The sequence below is a fragment of the Oryzias latipes genome, chromosome 6, assembly GCF_002234675.1.
Source record: "Oryzias latipes chromosome 6, ASM223467v1".
NCBI lineage: Eukaryota > Metazoa > Chordata > Actinopteri > Beloniformes > Adrianichthyidae > Oryzias > Oryzias latipes.
The window spans coordinates 11,600,194-11,619,099 of record NC_019864.2 but is presented as its reverse complement, the minus strand read 5'-3'; the positions used below and the strand labels follow the sequence as shown (position 1 = coordinate 11,619,099).

The window sequence follows — 18,906 nt, the reverse complement described above, 5'->3', positions numbered from 1 at the left end:
AGCGTTACATTTAAAACTCTAAAAAGAGATGTTAATTTCACATTAGTCTAATATTCAAGACCAACATGTCAGCTTCAAGTATTTTGCTTAATTTGCTTAACTTTATTAGAGGAAGAAGGGTGCCAGGCGTGATTGACAGGCCATTGTTTTGGGGACTTGTAGTTCAGCGTTTTTGCAGCAGGGATCAAGGTATTAAGTTTCATACTGGGGGCAGACAGGGAGCAGGCAGCTCAGGCAACTGAAATCAATAAGAAGGCCACCCACATGGCTGTGGGTCCTAACGGGCAGTATATGGTGACTAAATATTATGGGTGCGCAGTTGGCGCTCCAATGATTTCCATGAGAAAGAATTAATTTATTTGTAGAGGCTGGGGAAGAGAAGAGTGGGGAAGGAGGCAGAACTTGGAGACAAGGTCCTGTTTGCTGCTCATGTGCCGAGGAATTACTGTTATTTACAAGAGCTCAAAACTCATTGATTGACCATCTTGGCTCCTAGAAAGCACTTCAGTCACTAAGCTACCGACCCTGTCTCAGTATGTGCTGTCATCACTTCTGTTATCAGCCTCCATCTCTCCCCGTAAGTGGCTGGGTGGTCTTAGTAGAGCTAGGCGTCTCTCCTTTTCTTCCTCATACACCTGTCATTACCCTCTCATATCGGGTCGTACCCCTTAGTGATTGATTATAATGGCCTTAAATTAGTCTTAACGCACGCCTCCGCCTTATCTGCGCTTGCAGAAATGATATGTTATCTGCTTCCCCATCCTCTGTTCCTGTATGTGTTTGGCTGTTTCATCTGTGTACCGGCGGATTAACGTAACGCTTTACTTTGTGTTTGCATTGTGCTCCACAGGAGATTGTGCTGGTGTTGTTTTTTGGCACGGAGTATGTGGTCCGGCTGTGGTCGGCGGGCTGTCGCAGCAAATATGCAGGCATCAAAGGACGCCTCCGCTTTATCAGGAAGCCCATATCAATAATAGGTGCACCTGGCATTTTCCTTTGCTGTGATTCATTCAAGCAGATGTTTTACTGTCACGTTTTCTCGTAGATAAACACATAATTAATTTCCGTTACATTTTGTGTCTTTTTTTCCCCCCAACAGATTTAATAGTGGTCATCGCTTCCATCATTGTCCTTGGTGTCGGCTCAAACGGCCAAGTGTTTGCCACATCAGCCATCAGGTGGAGTAAGGGTTTACATGAGCTTTGGATGTCTTTTTTTCCCCTTCAGATCAGAGGATAATAACAGACATGGTGGGGTTTTTGGTTTCCTGCAGGGGCATCCGTTTCCTGCAGATCCTGCGCATGCTGCATGTGGATCGACAGGGCGGGACGTGGAGGCTTTTGGGGTCTGTTGTCTTCATTCATCGACAGGTGGGGTGAAAACATTCAGACCAAACTTTTGCTTTCATCCTCACCGTGTTTAGTCGTGACAAATCCCATGTGCACACATGACTAAAAATGCACAAAAAACTTGTCTTTATGAGGAAAAGATTTAAAGAAACCATTCCCCCTTTTTTTTCCTATTTTTTTGTTTTTTCCCTCAGAATAGTTCTCAATGAAGCCAAATAATGTTCTCCTCCTAATCCCTCCAACACACTGTGTCCGTCTGCTGCTTCAACCCTGATTTTAATGTCTCTGTTGAACAAAAGAAGCTGAACTTGGTGTTGAGAAGTGCTGAAGGTCACAAATTGAGACTGATCTGGGTGCAATTTCTTTAATATCTACTATTAATATCTTTAATATCTTAATCCTTCAATAATACAATAAACTCTTTAAGAAGTAGATTTATTTATATTGTCCAAAAATGGTTAGAAATGATCTTCTTAGAGGAGAATGTAGTATCAGCTTTCTAAGAAGAATTCTATAAAGAAAAATCTGATTTTGAACATGGATAGTTAATCTTTTGCGTGTGATAAAGAAAACGACATCTTTTAGTGAATTATGTTTTGGTATATTCCTGTACTGAACAAGCAAAGGGAGCCATTACCAATTGGGGTCTGACAGGACTGCAACATCTATCGTCACAGTAGTTAAGTTAGAATCTGCAGAAATGAGAGAAGCAGACAATCAGATTGTTGGAACATTTATTCTAAGACATAAGAGGTGACTATATCAGTTAGATGAGCATTAGATGAGCACAGAACCTCATTTATGTGCATTTATGTTTTAGGAGCTCATCACCACTCTGTACATTGGCTTTCTGGGCCTGATCTTCTCATCTTACTTTGTCTACCTGGCTGAGAAGGATGCTGTCGATGAGGAGGGCAAGACAGGCTTTTCCAGCTACGCTGATGCCCTGTGGTGGGGTGTGGTAAGACCTAAACAAGTGTTCCCCTCATAGCTGTTTTTAACCTTAGTTTCCAAAAATATCACTGTTATTTTTTAATTGTATAAATTGTTACCAAATGCACAATTAAAGTCCCACTTCAATCATCTTTTGATCTGTTTTCAAAGCGTTCCAGTGGTCTTTAAATTATGATTATGCTGCTTTTAGCTAAAATCTAGGACATTAGTTATGTCCGAATTCCCACCCTAACCCCTAAATAGTGCACTATTTAGTGCGTTTGCCCTTTTGTAGTGCTGTCAAAATTTACAATTCCAAAATCAAGTGCCCTAGAAATTTCCCAGAAGTCTCTGCAAAAAACTAGTGTGCATCAATGCTCACTAGATCGGCGAATGTAGACCACAATGCATAGCGTCAAAATAATTTTTGCCAAAAAGTGTATTTAAATGTATTTTTAAAATAAATCATCAATGTTTTTATCTTCAGAAGACAGTGGACTCATAAATAATCGTCGCAAAACGCTCATATTAATTCTATTTTAACTTTGGGAAAGCTATGACATCATATCCGGCATTAAAAAAAAAAGTAGTGAGCATGGTGTCCGAATTGCTGAATTCAAATCCAGAGCTCTACATAGTGCTGCACTATATAGTTTTTTTGTATTTAGGGGTTAGGGTGGGAATTCGGACACAACCAAAGTTTCTGCAGGTTGACAGTGGTTCATCGGAAATTCACCTCTGAGTTGTGGGCGGGACTGTTGGAACAGAGCAAGGCTGCCCACTTCCTGTCATCCATCATCCCAACCTAAGATTAGCGGTGCAACAAAAATGGCGATCAATGCTGGAGCTGTCTAGCCGTACAGTTTTGAGCCAGATTCCAGCTCAGACGAGGGAAACAAAGACGGACGTGGATCTATTTGTCTGCATGTGGATGGATCGGAATGGAGCGCCGCAGTGAGCTTGTGGCCTGCCGTTGCATCTCTGTATCCTGGTTCAGAACGATTTGAGTAGAAATGCTCAGAATTGCAATTTTGAGCTCAATTTTCTTTATGGATGTGCTTTATCATTAGAAAAAAATCCACAACAACATGTTAAAACATAAAAAACTATTTTCATTGGAGTAAAGCTAATAAATAATCACAAATTCTCTGTGTGAATCTCTTAACTGGGGAAACAAAATGGCTGGCCACCCTGGTTACACTTACTTTTTTGATCACTGTGTTATTTCCTTTTTCACATACAATGTTTGATGATAGCACACATGGGAGTGGGTCTGTGTGTTTTTTATTTTTTTTTTCTGCGCTCAGACTTGTTTTTCCTCTCCGTGCGGGGCTCAGATTTCCAGAGCAGTTAATTAAACATTTGAATTGAATGCGCTGAATAATGAGGAACCTATGGCAGCCTTGTGCAAGGGATCAGCTCTTCACAAAGAGACGGTAACAAACCATTCACCTCTGGGATCTTTGGCTCAAAGAACTTTTAGAGCACCAATATAAAGTGTCAGTTCCCTTAATTAAAACTGTAATTGTGGGATTACTACCTTTATGTAACCCGGGTTAGAAGGGTCACCTCGCCCCTCCCTGCTCCACACAAGCAGTGATTTCTGTTTTTTTTTTATTCTTTCAGCAACACAGAGAGAAAAAAATCCCACTTTGTTTTGTTTTTCACCTCAAGAGTGTGTGTTTTTTTTAATGGATTATGAGGGTTTGTGAGCCATTCTTGAGATCTGACTGTGCTGATTGGAGCGTGCTAAGCTCCATCAGAGTGTTTTTCCAGTCTTGGCATGGCCGCCTCGCTCGGATGTGCAGGTGCACAGCACAGCTGGAGGACAGGCCAATGCCATGATTCATATCCCCTCCTCTCATTTATTTCCTCCAAGCCCCATCTGCACATTTGCTTTTTTTTTTACAACTGTTTCAAAAAGCTACCTTGTGCCATTGGATTTTTTGGATGAATTTTTATAATGGATGCACTATAAAACATACAAATAGAAGTTATTTTTTTAACGTTTCATCTCATATTATAGATTTTATTAATCCACAATTCCACTCTTAGGTTATTGGTCAGGTTTGGGATTTAAGGGGATTAAATCCTCCGCAACTCCAAACACCCCCAGCAAATACCCACCTTCTTTTTTCCTCCTTCTTTTACCCGCAGAGTTCTTTTAAGTGTCTCACCTTACATCAGCCGCTTTGTGTCAGCGCACAGCGGTGGCTCTTTCTGACCCCCCCAACACAGCCCCATAGACACCCACAGAAAGCCAAGTGTGCTCTGAATGTGTCATGAATGCGGCTCAGCTTTCAGAGTGGGTGTACATGCAAATGCAAGAGGTATTTGTTTTCCCTCCTCAGCCCTGAAAATTCCTTTACTCATTGAGGATTAGTGGCTGGGAATGTTATGCCCCTTTGAGAAGTAAGAAATGTCCCAGTCCTCACTGACAGTTGTGGAACAGATTTAAGAATGTTTTTGTTTTAATCTTAAAGACCTTCTAAGATGAAAATTGTGTTTTCAACATGTTCTTGTGGCATTTTTGTGATGATGGAGGACATATATAAAGAAAATTAAGCACAAAAATGCATTTCTGAGTGTTTCTTTATTGAAATTGTTGTGAATCAGGAGCAGATGAAACAAATGCCGTTGGAAAAAAATCCTATTTATAACTTTGAAGATGCATTGGGCGGACCACAAGCTCCCTGCTCCACTCCATTCTGATGAATAGATCCATGTGCGTCTTTTTTTTCCTCATCTGAGCAGACATCTGGATCAAAAGTGGATAGCCCCACTATTGCTCGCCATTTTAGCCTTGGGTTGTAAGGGGCTGTAAGCCAGCAGGAGAGAATGTAAATGACTTGATGATAGAAACACCAACGATCCCGTCCATAACTCTAATTGAAATTCTTAATGAACTCCTGCCACTCTGCAGAATTTGTGTCCTTTTTTAAAACTTTGGCTAAAAATGGCATAATCAGACTTAAAAGACCACTAGGAACGCTTTAAAAATAGATCAGAAGATGATCAGAGTAACACCCCATTAAAAAAACGTGTTCAAAATTTAGTGGGATACGTTTTTTCCTGCATATTTTTTTAGCCAAGATTAGTTTTTGGGTCGTTATTTTGTCATGTTTGAAAAACGATTACTATTATTGTATATATATATATATATATATATATTAATATTATTATAATATTATACTTTTTAATGTTTGTCTTCAGGAAAATCTCCCAATAATAATTTTATTGGAAAAGATAGTCAAACAGTTGTTTCTTCTGCAGGTGACCGTCACCACGATCGGATACGGAGACAAAATTCCTCAAACGTGGATCGGGAAGGCTATCGCTTCCTGCTTCAGTGTCTTCGCTATCTCCTTCTTTGCTTTACCTGCTGTAAATAGACTTTTGTTGTGACGTTATGCCATGACACATTCTGCCATTACAAGTAGTTTGGCTTTCTGTTTTACAAATAATCCATATTTGTTACAATATTGGACCATTCCACATTTACAACTCATTTGAATTAGGATTTCTTTACAGCAGAAGTGCTAACGTGGAGATCTTCTGTGTTTAGGGCATCCTGGGCTCAGGTTTTGCCTTAAAAGTCCAGCAGAAGCAGAGGCAGAAACACTTCAACAGACAGATCCCTGCAGCAGCTTGCCTCATCCAGGTAGACTTTACATTTCATCATAAAGATATGTTCCATTTCAGCCTCTGCACTGAAACAAAATGACTGTCTTGTTTGGCTACAATTACTTCTGTCTGCTTCAAAAACATCTATCTATATTCATGTAACATTAGGATTTATCTGTCATCATTTCAGTGACACTTTTCTGTGATAAATGTATGGATTATTGAATAAGGACCAAAAATGTACTTTGTGGGGAAAAACACATATTGACCCAATTGAAGGATGTTGCAGAGGTTTGAAACAACAATGTCAATGGAGTTTTTAAATAAAAGCTCACATAAAACAGAGTTTTTACAAAAATATGTGCACCAACAATGCATGTGTTCATACAGCAGTTAGTTTTTGAACTAGACAGGGGGTCTGCAGCCTGAGGCACTTGTGGCTCTTTCATCCATCCATCATGGCGCTCTGGCTTGAAGAAATATGCTAAGGATTAGTAAAAATAATTTGTATTTTGGTTGCAAAATACAAATCATGGTTGTATTTTGTATTGGGGTTTGTAGTTTTGTTTAATTTGTTTTAGTTAAATACATCTGGTCATTAATGTTTAGATTTATGACTTGACAGAGAATTACCCAAAATGCTAGCTAAAGGTTTAAATGTCAGAGTGGTGCTTCACAACAGTGTGTCGTTGCTTTACAGAGGCAAAGTTTTCAAAGTATAAAAATGCATTTAGAAGTAAATGTATAGATTTTGTTTTCAATTGGATTCTACAAAAATGTCATGTTTCTACTAGACAGTAAAAGGAGAACAACAATGACGATGGAAAATGTCAAGTTTGTCTTGGTTTTCATGCATTTTTAATTAAAAAAAATCTGCTGCAGCAGGAAGATCTTATTTAACACCCTTATTAACACACTTTTAAGACAAAAGTCAAAGAAGTTCAAATTGCTATGATTAGAAAAAACATATCACTTTATCTCTGTGTTTATTGATAACTATATTTCAACGGCTAAGTTTTATAAATAAATGGCTAAATGACCACAAAAACATAAAACTGAACTGGGACTTTGTGGCTCTTGTAGTGTTTTAGTCTGGAAGAAACTGACCCAAATGGCTCCTGTAGCATTACAGGTTGCAGACCACTGAACTGAAACAATCATGCATCTTATTTCTTACGGTGTATGGCTTGCATTGCTGCCTCAAAAATCTGCACAGCAACAACAAGAGCTCCAGGCTTTGGATTTCTACAGTGAGGTATTGTTAGTTTTTAGATGGCAGAATCTCACCAGGGTTTCACTTTTTTTGAGTGTCAAGTTTTCAAAATAAGGGATGCTAAAAGTTTACAGAAAAATGTTAATTTAATACAAAGGTTTAAAATTGTGCAGATCTTTTAACTGACTTGGAAGTTGAGATTTTCACAAAACTCTGTGTATTGTAAAACACAAAAATAAGCACACACTTTTACGCTTTTGACTGATTCTAATGGACATGTTGTCTTTGCCTTTGCGTGTTCCCTCCTGTATTTGTTAAAGACCCTTTGGAGGTGTTATGCGGCAGAGAAACCAAACGGATGCGCTGCCACGTGGAAAATGTACGTCCTGACCCCTGAAGGTATCGCCGCAGCGGCGGCGGACAACGGCAGTCCGAGCATCAAGAAGCTGAACATGGCGGTAAATGTCTCTGAAAAGTTACTTTAAATTTGGGAATGTCCCAAAAATGTCCAAAAAAGACAATGAATGAACATCCAAACTGTAACTTCCTTCCTCATTTGCATACATGCTGCCCACGCCGTGTCAGTTAACCTTTTGCAACAATATTAGCTATATTGTGCAAAAGCCATAAAGAATAAAAAAAAGGGCAGGTTAAGTTCCCACAAGCACACAAGCAGAAAGACAAAATGCTCACAAAACACAAATAACCGCACACAACAGCCTCCTTTCCGAAAGGCCTGACTCCACCAGGATGACTCGGGGCCTTTGTGTCTGCGGGACAAAGACGCAGTCAGTTGAGATGATGTCACAACCGCCTTTCTCATGGGAGGAAAGCTTTGTCTAGTCGTACAACAACAAAAAAATCTTTGTGTTTCATTGAGCCCACACGTTTTTTGGAGAATGACGGCTGCTTCCGCTCTTTTCTGTTCCAGCATGTGACTTTCTCCTCTGCCTTTGCTCCCTCTGCCCCTTACTGTTTTGTTTTTTCTCCAAAAAAGCCTTTATTCTATAGCTTTGGTTGTAATTTTATACAATGGAGTGTGTCCATCCTCAGGCTCCTCCAAGCATAAGTATCAGTGCCAGCTGAGGTTTTAATGAAGACAACACACCTAGTTTTTACCATTACAAACTGGCATCATAGTGTTTTTTTTCACTCAGTCAAACCAAGCTCTGAATCATTCAAAAATGGAGTATATCAGCTAAATGTTGGCACTTTGTCAAATGCCAAAGTCTGAACCACTGAGCTCAAATAACTGAGTTCCCATCAAGGCCACGTCCATTATGTTTGTGTTGGTTGGGTAAACACTAGGTCACTTAAGTTCTCACAAACTCTCGTGGGACTTTTTTTGTGTTTTTTTTGTTTTCAAATCTTATTATTTTGAATTTTTTAGACCCCGACCCCAACAGCTTTGCCTAAAATGCACGAAGAGTGGGAGTTTAGATCTTTGTCAGGAATTGTACGTTAATTCTTCTATTCCTGGATTAATCATACACAGTAATTCTCCAGGACAATACCATAAATGTTTTGAAGGAAACATACAGTGTGCGTGTTTGGCTAGCCCCACTGGCTTGGTCCCCAAAAATACTTTAAAAAAAATGAGTGTTTATTTTAAAGCCTTAATCACATGCACCCATACGGAGGTTGACCCGTACGGTCGTAGAGAGGAGCGGCCACATTTTAAAGGGAGAGCAGGTGTGCCTTGCAGTTCCCTTGAGGCTCATGCGGCCATTTTAAGGGAAACCATAAAAATGGAACGTACCATTGTCGTGTATGGTCAGTGAACCTTTCTTTTTTCAAAAAGGTTGTGTCTGTTGCCTATTACAGAAAAAGGGGACCAAGAGGAGGCCAAAGTCCAGAGGATTTGCCTCCATGGGTGTCGCCTCAGAGAGAGCCGTGTCGATCCCCCAGATCACCTACGATCACATTGACGACTCGGAGGAAAAAAAGGATATGTCGTTTTTTCTCAAAGAGCAAACGGGGACAGTTGAAGGTAATTGTTAGATTTATGTCATCGCAAGGCTATAGAAAAACAGCTACACCCTACAGTTCAAGCCCTATTTTCATGTGTTTTTGCTGAATCTCCTAATACACTAATATTTTTTTAAATAAAGGTCTTTTTATATATTTTTTTCATCATAAGGCTAATAAGGAGCTTGCTATTTATGATTTTTATTAAAAAAATGCTGAACTTGACCCACTTCTTTTTCTTATCTTGATATTTGTTTTCATCTTGAAATGTATTGAATCATTAGAGCTTCATTTCTGTTATCATTTAGGCAAAACACAAATTCATTTGACAAAAAAAGGGATTTTAAGGCAACTCAGCTGTGTTAGCTTTTGTGATGATCTTGGAAATAAACTCTTTTAGTGTTAGTATTTGATTATTTGTGGGGTTTCAAATTTGTGTTGAAAGCTTTTCGCTCAAAGACAATATTTGGATGGGTCCAGTAGGCGGAGCTGGAACATTTTAGATACGAGAAGCATGTATTGATCATTTCTTAATCTTTGTCAATAATTGCAACTAATATTACTAGTATATGGTGTTTAAAACAGCAAAAATTGGGAGGCAATTGGAGGACAAAGTTTTGTTGCTGGGCGGGCAGCTGGCCCCCTTTGCCCCCCATAGCTCCACCTGTGGTTCAAACCTTGTAGGGTCAGAACAAAAGGTAAAAATGTCTGGAACAGCAGCACAGTAGCGAAAAATCTATCCAGCACCTCTGAAAGCATTTAAATTCATTGGCTGATGCTGCTAAGTAGAATAACCAAACTGTAGTGCAGATTCTTACACCTCATGGGAGGCGTTGTGCAACGTTTCCTCATTTGCACTCCTTCAACAGAGGCCCTGTCCTGATTCCCTTAGCGCCAAGATGGCTGCCAGGTGTCTCCAGCGTGCCACATGGAAGCCATTACAGGCGCAATGGTGAATAAAGGTCATGGTTGCGGGCTCTTTACAGCCTTTCTGCTATCCATTGCTGGACAGACACTCACATAGGGCTTGCATGGAAAATCTTTAAAACACCAGCTTGTCAAAGTTACAAGTGGGAAGGTCTTGTAATGTTAGTTGAGGTTGCATCAAACTGGTGTAATGGCGCTGATCTAAGATTTTTTTTTTAAAGTTCAATTCTCATGGGTTTTGTAGGTGCAAGAACAACAAATCAGTGTTTTTAGCTGCGGGCTCAAATGCAGAATGTTTGATTAATGGACCCTGAAAGCTGCAAGGCAATTTGGATTCCTGTTTTTAAGGTTAAACTGGCCAAATGAGCTGCCCCAGACCACAGGTTAATAAATGCAGTTTACGAGCTTTTCCTGCCAAAGCATTTAGCCATAAAGAAAACTGGGATAACATAAACATGACATAAAGGCAGATCATCTTAAAAACGAAAAGTTCCGTTTTCTGCTCAAGTGGATCTTGAATTTGTTTAAGTGAGGGTGCAGCTTGTCCACATGCAGGAAAAGCAATGAAAGGATGTCAAACCACAGGTAGTACTTCAGTTTTCCTAACGTTAATTTAAACGTTTCTATATGCAAAGACACATAAATAAAAGACTTTGAAGCACATTAACGCGTTCAGAAGGAGCCAAAGATTGCAGGCTGCTGTCACTAATTATAATGGCAGAGTTGAAACAGCGCGGGACTGTGTGATGTCTGTTTCAGATCCAGCCATAAAACAGACATCTGCAATGTCATCTGTCCTCTGCAAGGCTTGTCCTTATTTACTGTTCTAACCCTCCCTGTTTAAACTTGGCACATGTTCAGGGTTCCTGGATATTTTTACTTTGATTGACTGGGAGAGGCAGAAATGCTGCTCAATAAATTTATGTTGTTGTTTTTTTTTAATCCAAAACAACCTTTAAACTATTTTTTTGAAGAAAATTCTCCTTTTGCATATTCCATTGTTTCCATTTATTTTGTAACAGACATAGCAAAGGCTAACAAAAAGCATTAGGCTGCATTCACATCAGGGATGTGACGCCAGGTGAAAAACATGCACATTCTTGAACACGTGTTTAGCCCACTGTTCACATGGGACAAACAGGTAGGGGCTTCTTTTTCTTTTTCAACCATTTGCTAGCGCCTGGTCGCTAGCAAACATTTGGAAGAGGCCTGATGCAAAATGTTGAAGTGGTGCAAATCTCGTGAATCTTGCTCCAGGCTTTTTCTCCCACAGCTCTATTCCAAAATATGAAAGACTTTGTGTCATAGAATTCCAGCCGCACGAAACTGCAATTATCAATTTCTACTCCATGATCAATTTACAAATGGTTGGCACTTCTGGGAATTATAATGGACGCCATTCATGCGTGACTACCAAACCTGAGTCACTGATTGGTCAAAGTTTCATTGGAAGTGGTTGCTTGAACGCGCATTGCTATGAGCGTTGTGAATGTAGTTTCAGTTGCGTTAAAATTTCCATGTAATTAACTGACAGTTAACCTGAACCATTTTACTACCCTCCTGCTGTCAGACCTTCACCTTTTATCTGCCCTTTTTTTTTGGCAGGGATTGCCAGGATGTTCAGGAAATCAGGTGAGCTCTCTGCAGTTGTGTCACCACCCATCAAAAGAGAAGTTCCGTTATATCAGGAAAATCAATTGTTTTTGTTGCTTTAAGTTTCAAATTCAAACATTTCTAGAAGAGGAGAAAAAAAGTTTTCAGCTAGCAGTGTTTGGATACTGTTCTAACTGAACTTGCTGATTAGTTGCCACTTCTAATGCCTGAGTACTTCTTTTTCTTTGATTTAAAAGGTCTCTGTGTTAATCATTAGCCAGCCTGCCTGATTAATGTGCCCCAGACTGTAGTGTAATTAGATTCACTGGCTGGCAGAGCCTTTGTCCTCAACCGGACCAAACCAGAGCCAAGCAGAGGAACTCTCAAACACTGGTCCTGCGTTCAGTTGGCCTGTTCTCTTTACTGGGTGCCCTGCCAAAACCTGAAGTGTTGAACGGGGCTGGCCTGACTAGGAATGGGCAAGGGCTTTAGGGACAGAGAGAACATGGGCAGCAACACTAAAAGCCGATCAAAAGATAGAGATGGAAATGGAGGTGTAGAGCTGCCATTGTGAAGGTCCAGTGGTTAGAAATAAACTGTCCCTTGTGTATTTCAGTCCTTGTCCACTTTATCACTCCATTAATCAATCTGGCTCTTCCCACCTCCCTTATCTGTGAGAATCTACTGATGGAGCACAATTTCTGCCTTATATGCCCCTCTCCCTCAGATTAGTGTGTCAAACAAAAACTGACAGACTAGTTTACTTGGAGCCAGACAGGCTCCATGTAAACCCTTGTCCTGGTTTTGTAGCCTGTAAATAGGTTTACCTCTCCCTTTATGAGCTGGAGTACTGGCTAACGACCTCTTGCTTGTCTCTGGATCCTCACAAGTCCTCACAAGTCCCCACTTTCACTCCTTCTCTGTCAGCCGTTCCATTTTTCCAGTGCCACATTGGTCAAACAGACTGGATGCTAGGGGGGTCTGAATGGGGTTTGGCTTGCATTGGAATGGTCATTTATTTGTTGGGCACAGACTCGCCTCTCCATCCCTCATCACAATGAAAGCCCGGTGCTTCGGAGGGGAGACTTTTCAAACTGTGCTGACAGTCTAACAACAGGTCAAGACCCTCTGCACATGTTGTTCTTTGCTGTTGTTTTTTTGCAGAAAGCTACTGTCTGCTTCAACCCAACTTGTTTTCTTTATAAAGTAGTTTTTCAGCTAACTAGTTTGTTATTTGTTAAATATTTTTAGTTTCTCTGTGCTCTAGATTCTTATTCCCTAAAACCTCATTTCCACGGAGTGGTACGGCACGGTTAGGTATTTTGAGTGTTACCATTATAAAATGGACCCATTCAGCCAGACTGAAACCGTACTACTTTTTACAACCCAGGACAAGGTCATGGCGACAAAAGAAGGCGCCAAACCAGTGCCAACTTATTCCTCTTTGTCGCCAGCAATCTTCCCTCAAACAACATTAAATGACTTATTTAGGCGAAATACCAGAAGTCAAGCGGAAAAAAAAGCTGTTTGATGACCTCCATTGTATTGTTGATAGCTTCACTTTTGCTGTCGTCGCTCTACTGTGATGCAAAGCTAGGTCTAAATCCCGCACGCTCACCTGAATGACCTGGACCATTCTAAACTGGACCAAACCATACCATACTGCTCATCGAAAACAAGTCTTAATAGTACCCAGCACTGGTACCGGTCCATGGTACAGTTGGTTCCGAGCTACAGAGAGAAAGAACATGACCCACATTTTCTTCGATTTTATTTATAGGTTAATTCTGAAAGAAGTTTATCTTTGGAATACTTTTGGATTCCCCCCAAGTCAAGTTACTCGTTCACATATCAAAACTACATCCGCTACTTTCTTAAAGTGGCTGCGCCGGTCGCTGAATAGAGGCCCCCCAGGCTGGCAAACCTAACAAAAACAAACATATTTGGGAAGTTTCTTTTTGCACAGATATCAGCCATGCTATGTCCGAATTCCTCCCTACTCCATAACTACTACAAAAAAAACTATAGGCATGTAGTGCAGGACAAAAGTGCCCAGGATTGTAAAAGCAATTTGGACACATGTTCACAGCTTGTTTTAAACGGCAAATATGACATCACAGAAAGTTGCTTAAATTCGTATTGAATATTATAACTAGAAATGACCAGTTTTGGGTACAGTGGGTTCATTTCATTTATTTGTAGCGCCTTGAAAGTCAGACAAGGCCAAAGTTGAAAATAATGCACAGCGTCCGTCCGTTCGTCTGTCCTCTTAACCTGCTTTTTTTTTCTTTTCTTACATTGTTAGCATTTATGCTAACCTATATTATGAAGGTTAGCATTAAAAAAAAATTTCTCTTTCTTTTTTAACCGGAATTCTTCTCTTTACTGCCTCAGGCCCCCCCCATCACTCTTGGTCATCTTTTACTCTGAGCTGCCCCACTTCTCCAGGTAGATCTCTTTATTTTTATTCCTTTTTTTTCTACTTTTTCCTTGTCTGTCTTCTGTATCTCCACCTATATTTGTTACTGACACACAGCACACATTTTAATAGCATTATAGTAACAGCTCAAAAGAGAAAATAAAAAATAATTCATAAAATGTATTCTCCCAGAAGCTGCATGTCTACAACTTTCCAAACGAAGCAACTTTTGTTTGCCCATCCATCCGTTTCCTAAACTCACTTATCTCTGTTGGGGGTCACGTGGTTGTTGTAGCCTATCTCAACCACTGTTAGGCGAAGGCGGGGTAGACCAGGGATGGTTCGCCAGTACTTTTTGTTGACCTCAAATTTAAATAATGCTACTTTTACTGTGCAAATGTTGTCACAAGCCTGTAAAGTGGGTCCTAATGCTGGTTTGAGTTATTTTTGTTGTTTTTACAGAGAAGGGAAGCCATGAAAAGAGCACCTCCATAGACATCTCCCGGGCCAACAGCTTAACTGATGAGCTTGATGATATGAGTGAGGACATTCCCCTGCCCGTGGTAACGAACAAGAATCAGTAAGTCCAACAGAGATTTCTTTCTGCTCTTCCTCGAAACCTCGTCTTCCATCACCCTTAAATGACCTCCGTTCTCTGGGCTGTATTACCGTATTTTCTGCACTTAAAAGCGCACTTAAAAAGCCTTAATTTTTTTCAAAAAACAGCAGTATGCCTTATGAGCCAGAGCACTGTTTTCTGGTTGTGTTTACTGATGTCAAAGTACTTTTGAGAGGTCCATCATGCTCTGTCATAATGTGAAAATAGACCATGCATTGAAGGTGCACCTCATAATCCGGTGTGCCCTATAGTGTGGAAAATACGGTAGTTTGATTTCTCTAACAGTTATTGGCTTTTCTTAGACCAAAGAGCCCCTTGTAGCTGCGTTTTTCACAAAGCTGTTTTGTCAGGATGTCTTGAGAAGTAAAGAGACACTTCATGTGCAGAAGCATTGTTTTTCTACACAAATGTCAAAGCAGTGCATAGCAGAACATGTTATGGTACAGATGGCTTTTCCTTATTGAACTGTGTGGATTTCTAAATGTGTGTTGAAAACCTCTCTCCCTTCTTTCCACTGACCTAGTCATTCAGAGTTTCATCAAAGCTAACTGCAATATAACTCGTTTTTATTTTCCTTTCTGCACTTCCTGGTGTTGTTTCTTCTTCAGAAAACATGTTGATTGCCACATTGACTAACACGCTTCACCCTGTCAGACATCCTCAATTTCCCTTGATCTTGTTTTTTTGACAGTTTTGACAGCACTACCACAAGGAGTCTTTATGGCCTCCCAAAGGAAAAGCACAGACGCAAGTGCCAACATTGTTAGGTTTTGTTTTAAAACCTGTGTTGCCCCCTGGTAGCTACATGAGGAAAAATGGACTTATCTGTCTGCCTTGTGTGTGTGAACAAAGCCTCTGTCATTCCTGGATTGAAGGTTTTGGTTTTTTTACGTGTGCTGATGGGTTTGAGTGTCAGAGTGTGGTGTATTCAGATATGCGCTGACCCTTTGTGCTGCATTTGTCACTTGTAATCTGCAGTTGGATGCAGATCATTTTTGAATTTGTATCCAACTCGAAAATCAACATGTTGTCTTTTTTTTTTTTATGCAGTATTACGTCAAACAGACATGAAAAATAAGAATTTCTTAAAATGGGAATAAACAGACACTTTATTTGATCATAAATTAAAACACCAATACATTTGTCATTTATTTTCTTTTTTTTATAATATGTTAAGTAGCTGTCCACAGAATTTTACAGCAGCATTTTCTATTCAGGCTACCAGTACTTTTTAAGCACTTTGCAATATTTACAGGTTGTTATTTACCTTTTTCCAATTTTAATGGTGATTTTCCTTAGTAATGTCTTCCATTGTCGTAAAAACCCTACATATGCAAAATTGCCAAGATGATTATTTTAAATTGTTTATAACTATGACATTCCATTTCAGACATTCTTCTTTGACAGACTTTCACACAGTCTGGTGTGTTTTTTACATTTTTTATGGGTGTTGCCACCCAGAAGTGTTGTTGGGAAAGACAGTATTTAGTGGATTTTTATTTTTTATTTTTTTTTATGGCAAAATTACTCTTGGCTGTTTTATGATTTGAGTTTAACTTGCAGTTCAATTTATTTAGAATTTTATGAAAAATAAAGTGCTTTTGTTAATTGCATTTTGGAAAACAACATTATTTTTCATTGTCTGGTATGATTGTGTCCCTGGAGTCATTTGTGACTAATATTGCAGTTCATTTATGAGCCATTTTGTACTGCAACATATTTTAGAGGATTTCTATCCAGGTTTACATGTTTTCTCATATAACTATATACTGTAGCGTCATTCAAGATCAGGATTTATCCAAAATAATGCAATTTTACCACATCACAATGTCTCTTTCTGGTGTCTTTTCTAAGTGTGAATTCAGAGATGCCAGATTTGACTGGTTTAAATAAAATGTACTATTGATTTTTCATAGTTGCCCTCCTCTTCCTCTAAAAATTTACACTCACCTCTGACTCTTATCTCCTATATGACATTTTTGATCTCCAATATTTTTTTGTTATCTCTTGAAATCTTTAAACTTAGATTCCACTTGTATACATTTTTTTAATCTTCATAAGCAAAAATAGCTTCACAACTTTTTTTTCCACAGTGGTGCTACTAAGACATCCTAGATAATCCCTTTAAACAAACAATAAATAAAAAAAAAGACTTTATAAGTTATGAGCCGCAGGATGCCTCTTCTCTCTCTTGCAGTCTTTTGACCTGCCCCTGCGTGGCATTGGTCGAAGAGTCTTTCGTCACACAGCAGTTGAATTCTACAAGGTACTGTACTGGGCTTCCTATCATTCTTTTAATTCTTTTTCTTTATGCCACCTCTTCATCTCAACCTGATCTAACCTGCGGCTCAGAGAAAAGAACAAAAAAAAAGTGTTTGTAGTTATGTGATAACTAGCCAATGAACAGCCACTACTCAAACCCAGTATTGAATATTTGACACATGATCTACACTTGTTTGCCATAATTTTGGTGATACTCCTGTAATCCAGAATTGTTTACAGTATTTTTTCTTCTGCCCTTTAGGCTTTTGTCAAACAGTCTCTGCCTTTTACAAACATACAAGTGTGACCATTTACTGGAAGCCGCTGAACTCATGGCATCATGCCATTAGGCACGTGTATTTATTTTTAAGGTAGACCTTTATTTTCCCACTTACACACTAAATAGTTAAAAATAACTATTTTACCCAACTCTGAGATTTAAAAAAAAAAAAAAAACTTTTTCTGGGTTATTTTAACTTAGGAAAAAATAATGTTATGGTTTAATAAAGCCTGTAAAAATTCCAAAGCAAGAGCATTGAAATCAGAAATTGAAAAGACTAAAACTCCCTTTTGTGAAAAGATCATAAATAACTGGGTCTTACATGAGTTACAGATATGTTTAATCCACTGTACTGGTTGAGAGGTTAACACACATTTCTGTCTTTAAAAGAACAAAAAGAAATAGAATATTTGTATTTTGTCATAGTTCAAGTGGTTACGTGCAGATTGGCACATGGGAAACCAGGGTTAGATTCCCAGGGGGTGCAATGACTATTATCCAGTGTGGATCCCTGGACAAGACCCTTTACGCTGTAACTATGTCGACACAAGTCTGGGTCTCCCTGTGCAGCTCCCCAGCCCAGAATAGGGTTGTGTCCCTGATTCGCTGTGGCTACCCCTGAAGGGATATTCTGAAAGGTGAACAACAACTCTGACTAATTGTGTGTGTGGTTGTGTAGTAGTAGTAGGCTCTCTGTGTTATTTGAAGGACACATTTTATAAAGTTGGTAAAGTTGGAGGTTCCAGTCAAGTCAGCTTTATTTGTCAAACATACTGTATACAGATTAAATGTCTTTCCTCTCAACCCACATTAAAAACAGCTTAAAAAAATAACAATAATGATACTAATAATACTTATAACAACAATCTAAATAGGTCAGTGCAAAGTGGCAATGAGATGGTTTAAAGTTACAGTTTAAAGTGACAGCAGTGCTAAGAAACAGTAAGTAGACAAGTGGGTGATGGCAGTCTTTGGTTAAGAAGATGTTCTGATGCTGGTGGAAACATTTTCAGTTTAAGTTAATAGCAACAGGGGGTGGGGGCAGAGGCAGTAGGGCTGGGAGGGAGTTGAGTTTCCTTATGGCCTGGTGGAGGAAACTGTCCTTGAGTCTGCTGGTTCTGGCCCGGAGACTTTGCAGTCTCCTCCCTGATGGCAGCAGGTTGAAGTGTCTCTGGGATCGATGTGATGGGTCACCTGCAAACCTGATGGCTTTGGGAGAGAGGCGAGAGGGATAAATGTCTGAGAGGGACACCAATGATCTTCTTAGCTGTTTTCACAATGTGCTGCAGAGTCTTCCGTCAAGACGCGGTGCAGGCTCTGTACCAGACGGTGATGCAGCTGGTCAGGATGCTCTCGATGGCCGCCCTGTAGAAGGTCTGCATGATGGGGGGAGGAGCTCTAGCCCTCGCCAGTTTACGGAGGAAGTACAGCTGTTGTTGGGCTTTCTTGGCCAGTGATGCAGTGTTGTGGTTCCAAGACAGGTCTTTGGAGATGTGCACCCCCAGGAACTTGGTGCAGCTCCCCCTTTCCACAGCAGCACCATTGATGATCAGTGGAGCGTGCTGGGTAGGTTCTCCTGAAGTCCACAACCACAATCAACATGCAGGTACTGAACTGCATGCAGGTTTCAATTATTTTTAAACATTTACAAGGCTTATTTTTTATTAAATAAAATACTTAGGAGATTCCTTTTTGGTAGAAGTTTGGAGATTTCATACT

General features: G+C 39.7%; 1 protein-coding gene across 2 annotated transcripts in view; it reads left to right on the top strand.

Annotated features, from left to right (window-relative positions):
• Nucleotides 1-18,906, top strand: part of LOC101166715 (potassium voltage-gated channel subfamily KQT member 1-like) — a 202,178-nt gene that overhangs the window by 34,929 nt on the left and 148,343 nt on the right. The window contains exons 4-15 of one of the 2 annotated variants that reach the window (XM_020703847.2): nt 851-977; nt 1,100-1,178; nt 1,274-1,370; nt 2,170-2,310; nt 5,556-5,666; nt 5,848-5,943; nt 7,440-7,577; nt 8,944-9,109; nt 11,620-11,646; nt 14,002-14,055; nt 14,489-14,606; nt 15,337-16,910. In XM_020703847.2, the coding sequence (XP_020559506.1) occupies nt 851-977; nt 1,100-1,178; nt 1,274-1,370; nt 2,170-2,310; nt 5,556-5,666; nt 5,848-5,943; nt 7,440-7,577; nt 8,944-9,109; nt 11,620-11,646; nt 14,002-14,055; nt 14,489-14,606; nt 15,337-15,412 (1,230 nt within the window). In that variant the 3' untranslated portion in view covers nt 15,413-16,910. Of the gene's footprint in view, nt 1-850; nt 978-1,099; nt 1,179-1,273; nt 1,371-2,169; nt 2,311-5,555; nt 5,667-5,847; nt 5,944-7,439; nt 7,578-8,943; nt 9,110-11,619; nt 11,647-14,001; nt 14,056-14,488; nt 14,607-15,336; nt 16,911-18,906 lie in introns of those variants that run through there. The other variant, XM_011475895.3, reaches the window with a different exon arrangement.